The following is a 20869-nucleotide window of genomic DNA, read 5'->3' on the forward strand; positions in this document are numbered from 1 at the left end:
TCTTTTACAAGTACATCAATGAAGTGTGCTCCAATAAACTTTCAGCACAGGTGAACCCTCCATGTAAACACTTCTGACAAACCCAACAATCAGCAAATTAACAACCCTTCACCATAGAGGTCCCCAATATACTGGAATTCTGTGACATGAATGAGTATATAACCTGTCGAAAATCACAAATACTAACCTACAAATAGGAAGAACTGTATAATCTGATGATTCTACAAATTTCTTTGGAATTCCTTCTCTGTACACTGTCTGTAAAGACATGCTAAAATGTAAGTGTAATGTGAACAAAAACCTTGCTGCACAACACCCCACTTTTTTTTTTTTTTTTTTTTTTTTGCACAGTGATCACCACTTATCAAGGCCCGGAAGCCACTCAGGGATAAGGGTTATTGCAAGTACATTACGTTAGTGTGGAGATTTGATGAAGTGTTTACTTAAGGGGGCGGTTCATTAGGAATTTGTTAACATTGGACTTGAAGACATCCAAGTTGTAGTCTGTGGGAAGCAGGCAGACGGAACAGAGTTCCACAGGTGTGCAGTTCTAAGAAAGAAGCTTTGTTCATGGAATCCGTGTTTTGATTTAGGCACAGATATAGAGTGGGGGAAATTTTTCACAGTGGATTCAGCTAGACGGGTGTTTTTCGTGAAAGATTGGCGAGGGGGGACCAGAGATTGGAGTTCAGAGGAGCACCTGCCATGGAAATAACGATAAAACAAGGATAGGCTCGCAACGTCTCTTAACATGCGCCTATAAATCTGCTCCCTAATTAACAGTAGTAAATACAGCACAGCACAAGCTAAAAATGGTTCACATTTCCAGAACACTTTCGATAAGCTTCCATGCTAAACAAATATTTACACACCTAGATTAGTAACTCTTCATGAAACCTGGGTTCATCACTTTGTAGTTTAACCAAAGCAAACAATGAAAACACTCAACTCCCAAATATAACAAGCATTCTAAGTGTGGTACATTAACCAATTATTTGATAGTAACAAATAGAATCTTGACACTGCTAAAGACATAAATCACATTTGCTGGTTTTTTTCTTTCACTCCCCTCTTTCCCTATAGAATAGAATATATATCAGAGGTGAAGGAGAGTAATAATGAAATCATGTATTAAAAAATGCTATCTTGTTAAATTTCTTCCCAGTGTTATGGGAAGTAGACATAGTAGATATGACTGTAAGGATAAGTAAACCCTCACTTTCTTAGATTCATAACTAGGGCTGTGAAAACAGCATATTCTTTACATTCTTTTGACTCTCAAGTATATATCTGACACAGTTAGGCTCAGTTAATTAACTGAGAACCACATCAGTCTTTATAAAAACATAGGATATTAATGGATATATATACTCAAGAGTAAAAATAATGAAAACAATATTCCGTTGTCATAGCCCTATTCATAACTAATAAAGAAAAAAAGTACCAATTTGGATTAAATATTAAAATCAAATGAAAATGAATGTCCTTTTTTAAGAACATGCTAATATGTATAATTTATATTTTTATAAAACTATTCCAGTCAATGAAATAGGGAGTTTGAAACGTGCAGATTAAAACCATTAACTGGTTTGTAAATACTTTTTTAAAATATTGTTACCGCTCCCTTCAACAAGGATTAGGTCTCTGAGAATTTGTAAGTAGTTAAACCAGGGGTAAAGCGATGTTTCATTCATAGCCGTTTAACATCATATGACTATGCATACGGTATATGTTCGCTAATTTGACATAATATAGACTTTAAATTCTTTTTTCAATGTTAATTGTTGGTCGCCTGGAAGTTGACAACAAAGTAAAAGGTGACTTTGAAACTGGGTTCAAATCCTTTTACAAGCAGTAATTATCAGTTCTTGCATTAACGACTGTAAGCATGAAACTCTATTGTTTTTTAAGTAAAAATAAAAAATATTTTATTTAAATATTTAAAAAATAAAAATATTGTACGTGTGATGTTTTAATCGGCAGGTTTTGAATTTCATTTTCACTGTGTTTCTTAACAGTGGATTTCTATTCATCTTTACACACGTGCGAATGATCGTGTTCTAACACACTGAACTGGATGATACAACCTCTATCTCCGACAACTAGAGACTATGGCAAGTAAAAAATAAAAATGTTCCTGATGAGGGTTTTGGTATAAGCCAAAAATTGAAAATTTATAAAAAATAAAAATACTGCACGAGTCTGATCTTTTAACAGTCATGTTTTCAATTCCATTTTCATCATGCAGTGGATTTCTATTAATATATATACGTACTAATGTGTCACCGTTTATCAAAGCCCTAAGGATAAGGATAAAGGTTAATGAGATTATCAGACTGATGATGACAACTGTGAGAGAATTAGAAACAATGGGTGAAATGGTCAGAATTTGTTTAAATTGGATTTGAAAATGGCATGTCTTAGTCAACTGAGAAGCAGCTCCATAGTATTGAATGAACACATTTTTAAGAATATCTGTGGTAATTTTTCTTTTTATAGTTGATATCTGAATTTATATAGCATGTTTATAAAACTAAGTTTAGAAAGTTTGCATATTTATGTCTTTCTTTTTTCTTTTTTTTTTTCTTTTTTTAAAGAGGGATTGTATATTTATTACTAATATATCTGAAGATTTTTAAGGGACATTATTAAGTCGAGATTGAGTGTTAAATGTTCTTCCATCAAGATTTAGATCATAAATGTCTAGGATACTATAACAGCATTTCAAAGAAAAATTAAGATGTATCCTTGATTATTAAGAGTAAGGATTAAAATAAAGGACACCTATTCAATATTTGTGATGGAGACATTAAACAAACAAGCTGTTTTCTTTAAGTCATTTAAAAAGGAATATGCATCATTGAAGTGTAGCTATAAAAAGATTAAAATTCAGGAAAAAAAAAAGGCAGAAAAGTATGTTTCTGATTTTGATTTTTTAAAATGACTTAATTTAGATCACTTGAAATTTCTGCATTACCGTTTTCATCTTGAGTATTATCCACACACTGCAAGGACCTGTGGAGTAACAGATACAGTACTTGGTAAAATTCAGTTGTAAGTTACTCTTCTGGAGGTTGAAGGTTCAATCCTCAGTGCAGGCAATACAAAGAATATATATAAGACTTCCACCTGGTCTCGAATGACAAAACGAGTGTGTGGTATCCTCATGGATTAAATAAAGGGTTCTCTTTAAAATTCTCTGCAGGTTCCTTATTTTGACAAGATACACCGAAAAAAGGTCAGAGGTTACATCAGCCGAAACATAGTGTGAATAACACTCAAGATGAGAACAGTAGTCTGAATAATCCAAAAGAGTATTAGTTTAAATTCTTATATATATTAGAATTAGTCAAAACACCTTGAATACCATTTATTAATTTGTTTTTTTTTTTGTGTGTGTTTATTAATTTTTTAATTTTTTTCATGCTGATTCAGATTGCCACTTATATTGATAAACAAAAATGAAGAAAAACTTAACATGTACCTACTTGTCATGGAATGAAGATGGTATATTCCAAAAATCACAGAAAATTGATCAAGTTTTTTTGTTTTTTATTCAAAAAACAAATTTGTTGTTTTTACCGATAAGTGAAGGTCGAATCCATTGTAATATTCTTCAAATTTAGTTTTTTAACTTATATAAAATGACCCTTTTAAAAAATGTTTTCATAATTTGAAAATTTTATTTTCTGAAAAAATAAGGTTATACTGATAAATTATTGTTTTGTTTCTGTTGTCTTTCCGACATTATCAAAAAAAAAAAAAAAAAAAAAAAATCCAATATGAAAATCGGTTGTCTGCCCTTGACTTTACCATCACCACTACTTTTTTTTTCTTTATGGACACAGTGAAATTTGATTTTTTTTTTTTTTTAATAAAAGAAACTATGTGATCAAATTATGTGATTTTTGGAATATTTCATCTTGGTTCCGTACCTGGTACGTACATCATACAGACTTTTCTGTATTTTCTTTACTTTTAATTGCCGCCATAAGTGCCAATCTGAATAAGCACCAATTTTTTTTTTTTTTTTTTTTTTTACTAGGTAATATAAGAAAAGAGAACGTTTATAAATCTTATCTGGATTTGTAGAATTAGTAAAGTTGAGAAAATGCTTAAATAAATATAAAAGAAATGAGTAAAGCAAAAAAAAAAAAAAAAATCCAAACACAGCAAAAAAGCCCTACCCCCCACCTCATCCACCAACAGAATAGAAAATGTGCATTCAAAAAAGAAAAAAGAAAAATAAATATGTTAAGAAAGGGGGAGGGGTTGCAGCTGATGCTGGCAGCAAAAGTAGATGCTTAATTGGTGCAGCAGTAATAGCAGCAGAACTGATAACAGTGTCATTACTAAAATCTGCAAGTGACACCTACTTGCATATCTTGTAATCTGGCTTCTGATTCCTGGTGTTTCGACAGAATATCATGCCTCTTGTTTTGAGCTTCCAGAGAGTTGATAAAGGCAATTTCATTTGCCTGGAAAATATAAATTAGTTTTCACTGTTTTATATGTATATTTATTTTATTTATTTTATTATTTTTTTTATTATTATTATTTGTATGCGTGTCATTGACAAAATCTAAAACAGTGCAGGACTGAGACAGACGGAAAGAAAAAGAAAATAAAAGCTTTCAAAACTACTAAGAATAAAATAATTTTTTTTTTCTTAAATAAAAGAGGATTAAAATGGTATAGAAAGGTGAGAAAATACACAAATAATAAAAGCATTGTACACAGCAGAATAAAATAAAACCTATTGTGGCTAACAGTAGAGAGAATAAAGAGAGAGCCCAAGATTTAATCTGAGGCAGCCATCGAAGCAAGGGAGATAATCAGCATTTATTATGAATCCCTGTGTAGGATGAAAAGCATTCAGTTTCTGAACACCCCCAAACATACCAAACTATACGCAACAACAGCATGATAAAAACAAATAAGCAAGCGCATTTGACAAAGAACACAAAAACATTTTCACCTAAACACTAGAATTTTAAAAATGTGTATTTTGATAGATTAAGATTTCTTAAATTATATAAAAGTGTTTAAGATTTTATTGGAGCATTACTAACAAATTTGATCTACACTATACGAATTTGGTCATTTCCGCATGTATGATCATGTATTTATAGTGAAATAGGTTTCAGCATTACACTCTTACAACTTACTTTTACTTAAAACAAGGTTTTAGTAAAAAAAATAAATGAATGAAAAATGAATGAATAAACTTTAAAAACAGTAAGCAAATGTCATTGCTCATATGAAATGTGAGGGAAGGAAAAAATCGAAAAGGGAGATAACTCCAAGTCCTATTACAAAATTTGTAGAAGAATGTTCTTTTCTTTGCTTTTGATTAGCTACAACTTATTGCAACTTGCTAACTCTGTCCCTATTAAAATGTTACCCATGAAAAAAAAAAAAGAAAAAAAGTAAAATCTACAACAAATATATCTTAAAGGCGATCTAACTTACTCTTCTACCTACCTGGATAAGTTTTCATGTTTTAACTAATTTTAAGGTTATTTTGTATTTAAAAAGAAAGGTAGTATAAAGCCTGTCGCATTAGAACTTTAAAAAACAAATGCTGGTGGTTTTATTAGAGCTATTGTCAAGCCTCAATAATAGCTCAAAAATCGAAAATTAAATAAAATACTAACGAAAACACATCCAATAAATTTCACCAATTGTGTAAAAATGTCAAGTTCTATCAGCATTTTGAAGAATTTTTGATTTTTGAGTGATTACCGGGGATCACCTATAGCTCTAATAAAATCATTTATTTTTCAGTCTAACTCAACAGCCTTTACACTATCTTTATCTTTTTACTTAAAATAAATTAAAACACCAAAAAAAAATCCAGGTTTGTGGAAGAGTTACTTAGCTTGCCTTTGTTAATATTCATTTGTTGTATGCTTATTTATTTTACACCATATTTTATTTTTACTCTGGAAAATCAGCCCAAAACAACATAACTTAGCTCCTTTCTAGATTTATTTATATTGGCCATTTTTCCCTAGGTAGACTTGTTTGTATTTTTGTTGTTGTTGTTTTTTTGTTTTTTTTGTTTTTTGTTTTTTCCCCGGATTACACTTGAATTTGCCATAACTTACTGCTTTATATGTTTTTTTTTTTGTTATTTTTTTTCCAAATAAGTTATTTGGAAGCAATCATGAAAATAATAAGCAACCATATATTAGGAAAATTACTGTTAATCAAAAGTTAAAGTTTATAAGATGAATACAATTCATATTCGATTAATTAGTTTATGTATTTATTACATCATTTGAAAACTCAACAAAAGAAATAAACAAAGTTACTGCCCTCATTGTAAAACATAATAGATTTGCAAAGAATAAAATATTTATATCATTACATTATGCATCTATATTAGATTACCCATTTTTTTATATTAATTTTTAAATATGTAGGTATTCTTTTCATTAAGCATTTTTTGTTAAATAAAAAAATCTTTGATGAATTTCGTTTCACAGAAGTAGAAAGCTGTCAGCCATCTTGTTTTATTTTTCTTTTTTTAATGAACATTAAGAATAAGAGTCAAAATTTACTGCAAAGTGAAAAATAAATAACTAAACATTTGTAAACATAGTACATAGGGTCATCATAAAACAGAGACTTCATTTGCTCACACAATTCAGTTCTATTATAAAATTTGTATACACACACACACACACACAATTGTTTCAATACTGAATTTTTAAATATTATCTATACATTTACAGATTTCATCCTTCCAGAATCAGTGTAGAAATAACCATTCAAGCCAGTTACACAATTCTAACCTCGAAACTAGAGTCATGTTTCACTCCAAACCTGAACCCACTAACCAATGAGGCTAACGAAAATGGCTACAGAGGAAATGAGGAATAAATCCTATATATACCAAAGGAAGTTGGCAGCTATAGTAAAAATATCATGTGACCAGCGAAACAGTTATATAGAGTCGCACTAATGATTCTTGGTGAAGATGAAACATACACGCATATTAAAATATTTATTGAAAACAATTTATCTAAGGGGAGATTACTCTTGAGAGATATGGAAAAATGTGTATTTATGCAAAGGTCTTTCCTTTGTTCGATTTTAAAAGTTATACCTAAATGGAACTTAAACTGACAAATTAATTTTGATTCAAACTATCCAATTTTCATTTGTTATTGTTGTGCCATTTTATTTGCGATAGACTAAACATACTTCACTACAATTTATTTTTAAAGCACTTAATCCAATCTGACACTTTTCTACAATGCAAAAGTTCATACACAATCACCTTAAACTAGAAAGATTTTTTTTCCTAGAGTTATCATTTGTGGCAATAATTTTGGTTTGTTTATCACAAAGATTTAGATGATTATGTTTATAGCCAGGGCTGATAAGAAGGAACCAATCAGGTACCAGAATCGTTGAATAAAATGCATTGATTATATGAATTTTTCAATCATAGCTTTTCATCTTGACATGAAGGGAGGAACACTGCTAATCTTGACTGGATTAATACTACCATTCTTTATCTGAAATTCTTTACAACTCAAAATTTCTGACAGGATTTATATGGGAAAATTGTACTTGGAGCAAGTATATTTAATATTCACGATTGAATAATTTTCTGTTCAATTCAATAGAGTTAATTCTTTTTCCATCAGATTTTGGATCATTTTTTTTTCTATTACAAGGATGGCTCTGTACTCAAAATCGTTACTTGATTTTTTTTCTCATTCATTTTTTTTTTTTTTTTTTTTGAGAAACAAAAAGATGATTTTGTAATTTAGCCACTGACTGACCTATTCATTATTTTGTCTAAAGTTTTGCTTCATTATTAAATCAAAATACGATCAACTGTCAGTTTAGACATAGTTAAAAAAGAAAGAGGTGGTATAGGACAAAATAAAAGTTATAGAAGGTAATAATACAACACAGACTGAAGCAAATGAAGACATAACAATGAAACAAGCGCATAAGCATTAATCATTACGACAGACTTGTCTCCCTTTAAATAGTTAACCATTAAGAGGAACACAGAAATTGAAATTAAATTAAAACTTAAACAAAATGCAAATAAAGTTATAAATACACAGAAAAAAAGTAAAATAATCTAGAATATTAACACTAACCTTAAACTATCAGGTTTTAAGTTTAACAATGAATTTTAAAACAAAACAAAAAATTCCAGATTCATTTCAGTTACTCTATAACTGCTCATATTTACAATAGTTTCTATATGCATGTTAGAACTCTGAAGAAGGAAATTTTCCTGAAATATCACGATATAGAACTTCCATCAGACTACACTGACGCAAGTAAGAAAATGATGCATTGGAAAAAAAACCGACATATTATGAATCTACATAGCTTATTCCACCATTATATATCTTAATTTGCTTCAGTTTGTGTATCTGTTACACCTTTATATATACACTAGAGACAATGCTTCACGCACACTACATTAACCTCTTAACAAAAAAAATTTGAATGCAATTGATTTCCAGTAACACCTGGTCAGTATAGTTATATATATAAAGAGGTTACTAAATAAAAAAAATTATACAAGACTAACAGGCAAGCCGCGTTGCCTGGTAATACATTATGCTTAACTATGATATTTTCATTTATGCAGATTCCATATTTATTATTATTAAAGAGCCAATTCTCTATTGATTATCATATTATACCCAATATATAATAGTGGTCACCCAGCACGACCCATTCGTAAAATAGGCTTAAATATATTTTAATTTATGCAGATTTTATATTTATTATTATAGAGCCAATACTCTGTTATATTGTACCCAATATATATAGTAGTGATTTCAAGTTTTAAAAAATATGCCTTAGATGCCACCAGCTAGAATCAAAACCAAAACATCTAGCGATTCAATGTTATTCATTACCATCTGAGCTATCAACAGATGGATATCAACAGATGGATATCAACAGATGGATATCAAAACTCAAAAATTAACTGATAATAACGTATAAATGTATATTTGCGCATGCGTAGAAAAGCACTAGAGTCAAATTGTACAAACTAAGTTCCTATTTTATCAATTTTGACCCCTTTAGCAGAAATTTTTACTGGCTAAAACCTAAATCGAATTTATTTATTCCGGAGGTCCAAATTTTTTAAATATCAAGTTTCAAGACTGTAGCATAAAAATTAACAGTAGTTTGGTGGAGACCATTCCTCACAAAGACAGACAGACAAAGTCACTTTATATATTATGCATGTTGATTATGAAAATCTGAACAAATGTAACACATTTTAAAACTCTCATTGGGACTTAACACCAAAACCAAGCTCAAACCTCAGTACCATAATTTAGTCATAGGAGTTCTATTGTCACTGAATGTTCTTCATAGCAGAATTAAAAAAAAAAAAATTTGTACTAAAGTATTTGGATGTCTGAACAGGTCTCAAGATAGACCCAGTATCTTTTTTTTTATTTTGTTTTATGGAAATCGCTCCAAAGTAAGGAGCTAAATAAAAAAAATTCTTCAAAACCAAAAACTAGCCAATGAGAAGTGTTAGATGAATAGATTCAGACATAGAAAAATAAAATAAAAATAAAAAATCGCTTGAGCTGGAGGACAAAATAAGAGAAGTGAGAGTTATGAAGCTGACAAAAGTAAAACCCAGATCCACTTTCTCTTATATAAATGTATTCAACACTAGTGCACTTTAACTAACCGGAAGTAGTTGTTTTTCAATTTTGGAAGAGTTCTAGTAAGGAAAAAGTGAGACAATCCAAATTTTAATGATTTTGCAACATACATAATGTCTGTTCCATTTCACATATCCCTAATGAAGACAAAAATCATTGAGCCTGTAAAATAATAAAATCAATGTTTTTTTTTTGTTTTTTTGGTCTGAAGAAAAATAAATTTTGGCTTTACCTCATATCCACTTAACTCTCCTACCTCTTCTCTTTGCCCAACTCCATTTGACTATTATTTCTCCTACCCACTTCCCTTCCACCTTCTTATAATATCCGTATAGATGTAATTTTAAAAAAAAAAAATCTCATTTTTGGTATTTTGATAAAGTTCTGAATAAAACAACAGAAATATTAATCAAAGACATTTTAGTTTGATTTTTTCTTTTATATTATTAATGTTTCTATTTATATTTTCATCAACAATATTTTTTTTTATTTATTTAACTTCTCTTCAAATAGAAATTAGTTTTATGAATCTCATTCTCATGCAACTTATGCCACTAAAAAAATTGGATTAAAAAAGGATATTCCATGATTCTGAACCAATTTTTTTGAAGAAATAAAGGAATTACTGTGTAAGAGAATTTTGCAAACTCTTAGAAGTGCAACATCTTAAATGTTTGATAAACAGATGTAGATACAGTAATGGATCGTTAAATTATTTCTTATTCTTAAAACACTATAACAATTTTCATCTTGTGACTTTATTACACCAAAAGCAAAAACCTGGATTAATCTCTCAGTGGGAGTTAAGGAATATCATTAAAACAAAAACAGTCTGCTACTGTCTTCATACCATCCTCCCCTCCACCTATTTCTAACACTAAATTCCAACCCTTTGGTTTCCCCTTTGGTTTCCTAAATTTTTAATTCTATCTCAAATTTGTGATATGCCTACATGCTGGCACATTAGGCAATCCTTTAGCTTGTCAATTCTGACTAATGTTGAGACAATTAATCAGAACCAGAAAAATTTTAGCCTAATTTCCAATTCCAAAAACGATTCTTTTAATTTTTTTTTTGTTTGATTAAAACTTAATTTTCCATTGCTTATAATAATGGTCAAATGATCAATATTTATTGATTTTAAATCAGGAATACAAAAATCTGTACTTCATGAATTTGGATAAAAAATGGCACAATTAAAAATGGCCTAATAGAAAAAAAGAAAATGGTACAAATGAAAAATATAGATGAAAATCTTGAATTTATGATTTTAAATACAATTGGTAAAACAAAAACATTAAGTTTGTCAAACTAAAAGAAAAATTATGTATACATTTAAAATTATATATACATTTAAAAGTTGATGAGGACTCCACATGCTCCCCCCACCAAAAAAAAAAACAAAAAAAAAAACAATGAAATACTAATTTTTATCAGGTAATTTTAGAATTGGAATCAGAAATTGTATCCGAATAAGAAATTTACAACAGAATTGGTAATTCTATTGGAATCAGGGAAACATATTGGAACTAGCCCTGATTGTTGGTATGGAACTGAAAATATTAGTGGGCTGTTTTTTTTTTTTTTAAATGTGATAGATTTTCAAAATGATCATAGAAAGTTGCAATAAAATGAATAAACATTAAAAAAAAACTAAAAACATTTATAGATGAGAGTGCGTAATATCAGTGAAAGGGCTTAGGTAGGTCAAAGTTTGGAGACACAGAATCAATAGTACATGTTAGGGAAAATGATTGAGCATTTTTATTTATGAAATACAACTATCCATCATAGTACAGAGAATTCACCATTATCAGATTTTCATCTTAGTTAATCACTCAAGAATTGCTGATTTATCTCCCCTTAGTGTCAACAACATAAAATCATTAAATTTTATTTCTTTTATTAAAATTCTACTTAATCATTTTCCATAATTTTTAATATACAGCCATATTTTTCTATAGCAAATGAATATTTTGTAAAGTTTGGTTGTCATTTTTAACTCAAGTTTCACAGGTGCCTTTATATACACAAAATAACTTGTATTCTTTTAGCAGAGTTATCTTTCCTTACTTTTTTTCTTTTTTTACCTCTAGTGGATCCCAGGCCAACACAGAATTGTACACCTAGTTCATTTAAAAGTAAACAACTTACATATACTAATATCAGTTGCAAGGATGAAAGGAAGGAGCATTTTTCCTGTTTTTGTAATTTGATAAAATTAAATAGACATTTAGATAATAAACAGATTAAAAGTAAAAAGTGACACACTAAATATTTTTTTCCTTTATTGAGCCATGATCATAAAACTGTTAGCACTAGACAAAGGCTACTAAGCTAATTAGGGAATGCATAAAATTTAGATATATCACAATAGTTAGCCAATACAGAACTCTGAAAATGTGACAGGGGTACATGTTCGTTCACACAATCCAGAGGCACCAGATCCAGGAACGCAGAAAACAATGCAAAAGGAAATCGCCAATACATCTGAGCAAACACTGGTGTGATTATACAGAGGATCTAATGTGAATGTATATCACAGGTTTGGTCTGTTCAGCCGCAGCTGAGGGCAATATTTAAACATTGCAGTGGAACAAGAACCATAAAATAATCTGTAGGCAACAGAAGCAACTGGTACATTCTGGTGAGTAGATAGCAGATCTAATTCAAGCAGATCATATACTCCAGAGGGAACACGGTCACAGTAGTGAATATGTAGTATCTATCTGATGGCACAATGCTGTACACGCACAAGAGAATCAGAGAACACCTTACCAACTCCAGCAAACACTAGGGACCCGTATTTCAAGTGGGGACAAGTCGTTGCCCTGTAAAGGTTTGTAAATATGGTACATAAAAGTAAATATTCAGGGTTTTGTAATGCTAGTCAAGTTACTGTATTAACCCATAATTAGTCCCAACTGTCACATGTAAAAATAAACATCCAAAACATTTTCAAAACTCCAAACAAACCAGACAAGAACAGTGACTCTGCTGTGAAGGTGATTTAAAAAAAAAAAAAAAAAACCATGAAAACGTGTGAAACACTCAACCATGCACACACAACAAGTTTGCTTGTTTTTGCTTTTTTTTTTTTTTTCTCAAAAATATTCCCTCTCCTCCATGTAAGCAACATTCACCAAATAAAAAGAAAAGACAAAAAGGTTACAAAGTTTCAAATATTTGTTTATTTATCTTGAAGAGAAATGCTTTTATCTTTATGCATGTAAGACTAGATGAGATTAAACATCAGAAAAGTTGTAAAATAAAAAAAATTAAATTGTTAAAAGGTTAATAAAACGGATGTTTCAGTTAATAAAAACCTTTCTCCGTTTATTGTATGGCAAGTGGCTGTAAGCCATTTGAAAACGTTTTCATGGTTGTTCAAATTAATAATAAAAATAAAAACTCAAAATTGAATTTCAATTAAAATCCAATGTTATCTACTCAATTTTCATGTATGTGTGTGTGTGTATATATATATATATATATATATGGGGGGTATATGTGTGTGTGTGTGTGTCTATAGGAAAAGTCGATGAAAAATAAACTTGAATAAATTACAATATTTATTAATGCATCAAAAATAATTCAAACAAAGAATTATAATAAAGAAAAATCATTAATTCATGAACTTTTCAAAGATAAACTCTTTTCATCAGAGGATAAACATTATTAAAAAAAAAAAAAAAAAAAAAAAAAAAAAATAGATCACCGGTTAAAAACATTTTTGCTAAAAATAAAAGCCATTTTCATTATCTGCCAATCATTCATTGAATTATATTGGTCATAGCTTTTGTACATTATAGAGTAAAATTACTCCAGACATATCACCTTTGGGGATTTTATGATAATCCATTTACACTTGGGTGACATTATCTTTATTGAGGATATTATTAAGTACGACTAAATTAATTATTTGATTTTTCACGTTTTAACAAAGTTTTTTTTTCTGTACTACACTATACTCAATTCACACTTAGATTCCATTTAGCTCTACAGATTACTATTTCATTGATTGATTGACTCACTAAATATTTGGTTGAATTTTTTTTTTAATAAGTTATTTGAATAAAAATCCCTTTTATTTAAATTAAAAAAAAAAAAAAAACGTTTCTTATATTGGTTTTTCAAATATATATTTTCAAATGTATGCTAATTACAAATGCATCATTTACTAGTGTTTATCCTCTGATGGAAAGAGCTTATCTTTTGAAAATCCATGTTAAAGATTTTTCATTATTATAATTCCTTGTTTGAATTTTTGATGGATCACTAAATATTGTAATTTATTCAATTTTATTTTTTTTCACCATGAATTTTTCCTGTTTCTTTAATTGCTCTATCTTGTATATTGAGCTTTTTATTATCTTGATAGGTTCCAATTTTATAACAGTTATCTTTATATATATATATATATATATATATATATATATATATAATCTCAAATTTTAGTCATTCAATAAATTTTAAAATTTATGATGTGAAATGGTTAAATTTCAAATCAAGTAAGGGAAGTTAATGAAAAGGATATAGAAAATCACATCCAAAATGAATTACCTTATCATATTTAAGTGCTTAAAACAATTGTGATTTTCCATGTCTCACTGACTTTAAATAAGGTGTAAACCATTATAATTATTTGCTAATATTTTCTCCTTTGAAGAGATGGTAGACATCAAAATCCTATAGGATAAGGAGTTATAATATTTCAAATGTATTCTTTGTCTAACATAGAATAATAAATATTTTTGATTTGAAATTTAAACATTTAACGTCATAAATTTTAAAATTTATTGAATGACTAAAATTTGATTTATTTGTTCTATCTTGTATATTGAGTAATTTTTATTTAGATGGGATTGTCCTTATAGAATATTACTGTCAATAATATTTTGTAAGACAAATAATCACAGGTTTCCATACCAATTGATTTATTGGATAACTTTATTCTGAAATATATATACACATACATACACTTCTGATTATAAAAATATATACATATATATATATAAATTTTGCCAATTAATTAAGCTCTATGAAAACATCTTTACATTTTCAGAGTATATATCCGTAGTGAATATTCCAAAGTCAATTATATTTATTTTTTCTTTCATAATATTTTATTGTGTCTTACACGTGTTTCGTTGTAAGGTGGAAAAACACTAAGCAACATCAGGCAGTTTATATATTTTGCTGAAAAAAAAAAAAAAAATTGCAGATTTTTTTTTCCTTGGATTAAAGAGGATAAGACTTGGTGAAAAGAGATGGAAATCCTTAAAAATCATACAATTAAAGAGCAAAAGGTTTATCTTTAATCAAATTAAATTTGCATGTAAAATGACTTCTTAATTGAGTTTTTGAAACTAAAATTCGTAAGCATGGCTATAATTGTAGAAGATTAAATATGGCATTTTAAATATTGTTATACCCTCGTAGACTTAAAATTACTTCGGCTTTCTCTCCAAAAGGGTCCTAATATATTTTAAATAAGTCTTTTTATGAATCTTATTTTTAAGGATTCATATTTATTTTCGACAACTTTTATCCTTATGCTTCCGAAGAAAAAATAATCTCAAACTGTTTGTTTTTTTTTATTTTTCAGGGGCACATATAAACGGTCTCTGATGAGTTGTTTGATGTTTTTCCATGAAACACGTGTAAGACAATAAAATATTATGAAAGAAAAAAATAAATATATATTTGGCTTTGGAATGTTCACTACTGATGAAGGTTCTGTTATCAATCGAAATATTGAATTCAATTTTAATAAATGTTTTTTTATTGAAATAGATTCTATACTTGTTTATATTTAAACAGTTAATTTTTTTTAATTTTGCATACCATATCAACAATGCTTACTAAAGTGTGAGTCACAGGAAATGCATATTTTTAAGGAAAACAAAACTCTGCAAATATTTCAACAAAAATTTTATAATTCAAATAAAAACATTTACTGAACTATGCCATTATGGAATGTTTAGAAGCGAAAAATCGGACTAATGATGGCCATTTTCACAAGCACAAATTTAAAGCCGCTTCGTAAAGTTAGCCTCCATTTCTAAAAACATCTGTTTCCTGTGTAAAGCCAAAAAATCTGTCTCAGAACAGTGAAATATGATACTAAATTGATCCTCAGCCCTCGCTTCTATGGGGTTTGTCACTGGAACCATGATTGGCTAGTACTTGTATTTGCTAATGCAATGGACCACTGTGCTTGATCAGCATTTATTGAGAATGCAGCAAATTCTCTGGCTGGAGCCGTACCAACCGGTTCAGGATAAATGCCGAAACAAGTATACATTAACTTTTTCACATTTTATTTTACATGGGATTATTAACTTTTTACAAAGGAGTTACCACTTATCAAGGCTTGGAGGCCACTTGAGAATAAGGGTTATGGGACAATATCATAATTGTTATTAGTGTAAATTTGGTAAATTAGATTACTTAAGGGGACAGCTCATCAAGAACTTGTTTACATTGGACTTGAAGACGACCATATTGTAGTCAGCTGGAAAGTAGGGAAACCGAAGAGTTCCACAAGTGTGCAGTTCTAAAAAAGATTTGTTCATGGAATCTACATTTATGTTTAGACACAGATAAAGAGTAGGGGAAATTATTTGTGATTTCAGCTAGACGAGTGTTTTTCATGAAAGTTTGGCAAGGGGGGGGGGCATAGATTAGAGCGCAGATAAGCACTTGCCATGAAAATAACGATAGAGCAGAGACAGGCTCGCAACGTCTCTTCTGTGGGGAAAGCAGTTGTAGGGAATTGTTTCAATTATAATTTTTATTTAATCATAGATGACATTTTATCTGTAAAGATTTGTCATTTGTTCAAACCTGCATTTTTATTAAAACACGACGAAAATTAGCTTGTTGATCAATAAGTAAATAAGGAAAAAAATTCCTAATTTTCAACAAACTTTGAATAATCATAATTCAGTGTAATTGAGCTACCAAAATAAATTTGATAAGATTGTCTATGTAAATGCATATGTATATAAAATATATCATTTCCACCAGCCATCACTAGATAATATCAGAGCTAATATTTATTTTAAACTCTCGCATTCAATGAATTTTATCTGAAATAATAAGAACTGTAATAACTGCAAGATACAACAGATTAGAACATTTGAAAAGTCCATAGATATGGTTATATATTTATAGAGATCTCTAAAAATGAAAACGGCTATATATCTATAGAGATCTCTGAAAGTGAAAACAGCTATGTATTTATAGAGATCTCTGAAAATGAAAACAGCTATGTATTTATAGAGATCTCTGAAAATGAAAACAGCTATGTATTTATAGAGAGAGATCTTTGAAAATGAAAACAGCTATGTATTTATAGAGAGAGATCTTTGAAAATGAAAACAGCTATGTATTTATAGAGATCTTTGAAAATGAAAACAGCTATGTATTTATAGAGATCTTTGAAAATGAAAACAGCTATAGGAGTTCAAATTCTGACTGGATCAGTCTCAAAAAATAAAATTTTTTCTTTATTTAAAAAAAAAAGAAAAAATTAAGCATAAATATATATATATATTTTTTTTTATGAATAGCTAGTCAAAATCAGAAGAGGACAACTAATCTAGAAAACAAACAATAATGGAAGCTATGTTTATCAACTAAGAAGATAATTGAAACACTTGAAGATTGATCAAATGCAAATCAAATTTTAAAAGTGATCAAAGTTTAATTACCTTGGCCTCTTCATCGTGAGCTTTTTGTGCTTTGAGCTTCAATTGAAGTTGTCGCTTCTCTTCTGCCTGTAACAGTTTCCTTTCCATTGTAGCCTTCTTCTGAAGGAGCAGATCATCCTTCCATGCTCTCACCTCTTCAACCTGCACGATGAGAAAACACCATCCAAAATTAAACTTAAATTTTTTTGTATTTTTACTTTGAAATTTCAAAACGAGACTTTTTGAAAAGAAAATCTAGAGAGAAATTACCAGAAAAGAAAAAAAGAAAGAAACCACACACAAAAAAGTTATCTTTACGACTAATGTTTACACTTTACTTTCAGTTGCTTCTTTGTATTTTATTTTTTATGGTATCTTTGTTCATTGAATTGTTAGGTGAAGTAGATTAGATAAAGGAAGACCCTCCTATCTATGTTAACAACGGCTTTTCTAAATAACATTATTTAAAAAAATACATTCTTAACATGGGAAGGGGCAACCAGAAGTGAAGTGGAAACAGTAATCATATAGATAACCAAAAACTAAATAAAAAACAGATCAAAAACTAAATAAAAAACAGATCAAAAATAGACAAATTTCAAAAATAGAAAAAATCAAAACCAAAAAAAAAAAATCAAAACCAAAAAAAAAAAATCAAAACAAAAAAAAAAAAATCAAAACCAAATACAAAAAAATCAAAACCAAATAAAAAAAAAATCAAAACCAAATAAAAAAAAAAATCAAAACCAAATAAAAAAAAAAATCAAAACCAAATAAAAAAAAAAATCAAAACCAAATAAAAAAAAAAATCAAAACCAAATAAAAAAAAAATCAAAACCAAATACAAAAAAATCAAAACCAAATACAAAAAAATCAAAACCAAATACAAAAAAATCAAAACCAAATAAAAAAAAAATCAAAACCAAATAAAAAAAAATCAAAACCAAATAAAAAAAAATCAAAACCAAATAAAAAAAAATCAAAACCAAAAGAAAATGTATAAACTAAAAAAATTCAGCAGAATAATTTCATTTTTGATAAACTTACTTTCTTTGAGATTTCTTTTAACCTTGCTGCTTTTTCTGTATTCAATTTAGTACGCAGTTCTTGAGCTTTCGCTTGTTTCTGTTCGTGACGCTTCTTTCTTTCTGTCGGTGATCTGGAAAAAACATTTTTCATACTCAAACTTTCTCCTTCTACTTTAAGAATTATTGAACAGAGAAAAACAAGATTATAATTTTAACAATCCCTAAAAATATTAAAATGCCTTAAAATATTAAAATGTATAAAAATATTAAAATGTATAAAAATATTAAAATGTATAATTGACGTTAAAACAAATGATTTTCAAGATCAACTATCAGGTTCCAAAATTTGAAAAGGGTTGGAGGAAATATCAAGCGAAACCTTGTGAATATAACCAGCAAGATGAGAAAAGAAGTTTGAATAATTCAAACAAATGCTTTAGTTTTGTTTTTTTTACCTTTTCCGAGAAGGAGAGGAGAGTTTCTCATGCATATGAACACCATGACCAGGTGTCCTTCCCTCGGCTTCATCTACAATTTCACCCCAATTTTTGCTCATTCTTCCATCAGGATCTGAAATCAAAAACATTCTTAAACAACTGTTTTATAGGAGACACTAAATATTTAAGTTTATTAAACTAAACTCACTAATAAAATTGTAGCAATAACTTACAACCATTACTTAACACAAAATTTTGAATGGCGAGCCATTTTTGTAATAGAGAAATGTCTATCATAGAGAACAGAAAATTATCTAATTGCAACTATTAAATGTAGTTGTCACAAGCAAAAATTGGTACCATTATTCCAGTCAGAGAAATGAACAAGATATTCACACTAGAAAAGTGATAAACAAAATAATTTTATAAGATTATTAATTGTTACCTTTCCTAGAATTCAAGGCAACGAGGATTTCAGAGGCTACTTGGAATTATTTTTATTTTCTTACACATGTATTCCAATATCTCATTCAGTACCTTTCACCAAAATCATAAATAGAGATTCTGTGAAAATAGCATTTTACACTTCTCTAAGATTCTCAAATTATATATATTCCATCCGCACAGTTGCTGCTCACATATACTCTCCAGAAAACCTAGAAATTCTTTGCTTAGGTAGAAAAAAATGCATGACAATATAATGCTGCAAGAAGAAAAAAACATTATTAAAAGACTCAACATTGTGTATGTTGTTCTGGCAGCCATCTTTGTTCATATTTTTTATATATGTTCTGTTATTATGTCTAACATACATTGAGTTTCTAATCAAAAAGGATTGGTATTCACAAAGAGTGTAATATAATTGAAAAAACATTAAAACAACATTAATATTGATTTTAAAATATATTTTTGTCAATATTGATACAGATAACCATTTTTCTTTCTTAAAACATTTGTATGCATACCTTCATAGGCGGCCACCATAGAATCCCAGTCAACAGGAGATTGAGAAGCTTCTAGATTGATTTCAGAACTCTGAAAATACATAGAAATACATAGATATTAACATTTATATGATCCATATTTAGATTAATTAAGTTAAATGTGGTTGTATAAGTGGCAATAAGTGTTTTCAACATCAATTGTGAAGCAAAGAGGGAGTGTTCTAATGGATATTTTCAAAAATTAGATTCCATTCTAATCCAATCATTCAGTTATTAATGCACCACCACTGCTTAGGAAGGAAGGGAAACAATTCTTTCTTATTATCACGAGTTATTTCCCTTGCTCTTACTATCATATTTAATTTACCTCCTTTCTAATATGTTTCTGTGGAACAAAACTAGATTCAAACTTAGCACTCTGAGGTTTTTAGTCTGTGTCGTTAATTGCTAAGCCACCATCATCCCTATTTTACAATTGTTCTTGGAATAATGTATTGATATTTCAACATTTGTATGCAGGATTTTTTTTTTTTTTTGCATATATAAAAATTCAGTAAGGAGTTTTGGTATTTCTGGAAATCAATCATTCAAGTCAGGCACATGATCCTCAAAAGGAGACTGCTATGATATGCAGCAAGCTTCAAGTTGCTGAAGAATGATAACAAATGAAGAATTTCACAGCAAAATAAAGTGTGAGAAGTGAAGTAAAACAAAAATATAATGAAGGTACCTCAGTATGAATGCCTCTACAAGCTCTAACCCCAACAGATATGAAGAGATGTCCACACACTAGTAAACATTACAGAAGAAAATTGTGGAGAAAGTGAATTGTGAATGAGGAAAGATGATATAAATTCACGACCATTATTAAAAATTATATATATAACCCCCTGCTCTAGTAAATATATTCTTTGTAAGTTTTTAATTTTATTGATTTTGTGAAACTATCTGATGTGGTTATTTATTTTAAATAAAACTGAAATACAACGGCATCCCTCCCCTTTCTGATGAGAAGCATTAGGCTTTGAAATGCCTAGCATAAAGAGTTTTCATCTATATATATAAAAGCGAAAATGTATGTATGTA

General features: G+C 28.9%; 1 protein-coding gene across 10 annotated transcripts in view; it reads right to left on the minus strand.

Annotated features, from left to right (window-relative positions):
- LOC145276941 (S phase cyclin A-associated protein in the endoplasmic reticulum-like) overlaps nt 1-20869 on the minus strand; it is a 559542-nt gene that overhangs the window by 219082 nt on the left and 319591 nt on the right. For 7 of the 10 annotated variants that reach the window (XM_080128440.1, XM_080128441.1, XM_080128442.1 and 4 more), the window contains 5 exons: nt 19805-19874; nt 18858-18972; nt 18422-18533; nt 17396-17536; nt 4377-4478 (listed from right to left, as the gene is read on the minus strand). In XM_080128440.1, the coding sequence (XP_079984566.1) occupies nt 4377-4478; nt 17396-17536; nt 18422-18533; nt 18858-18972; nt 19805-19874 (540 nt within the window). The remainder of the gene's footprint in view (nt 1-4376; nt 4479-17395; nt 17537-18421; nt 18534-18857; nt 18973-19804; nt 19875-20869) is intronic. The other 3 variants (XM_080128445.1, XM_080128444.1, XM_080128438.1) reach the window with 1 other exon arrangement.

Source organism: Euprymna scolopes, chromosome 5 (assembly GCF_053919585.1).
Source record: "Euprymna scolopes isolate OS-2025 chromosome 5, ASM5391958v1, whole genome shotgun sequence".
NCBI lineage: Eukaryota > Metazoa > Mollusca > Cephalopoda > Sepiida > Sepiolidae > Euprymna > Euprymna scolopes.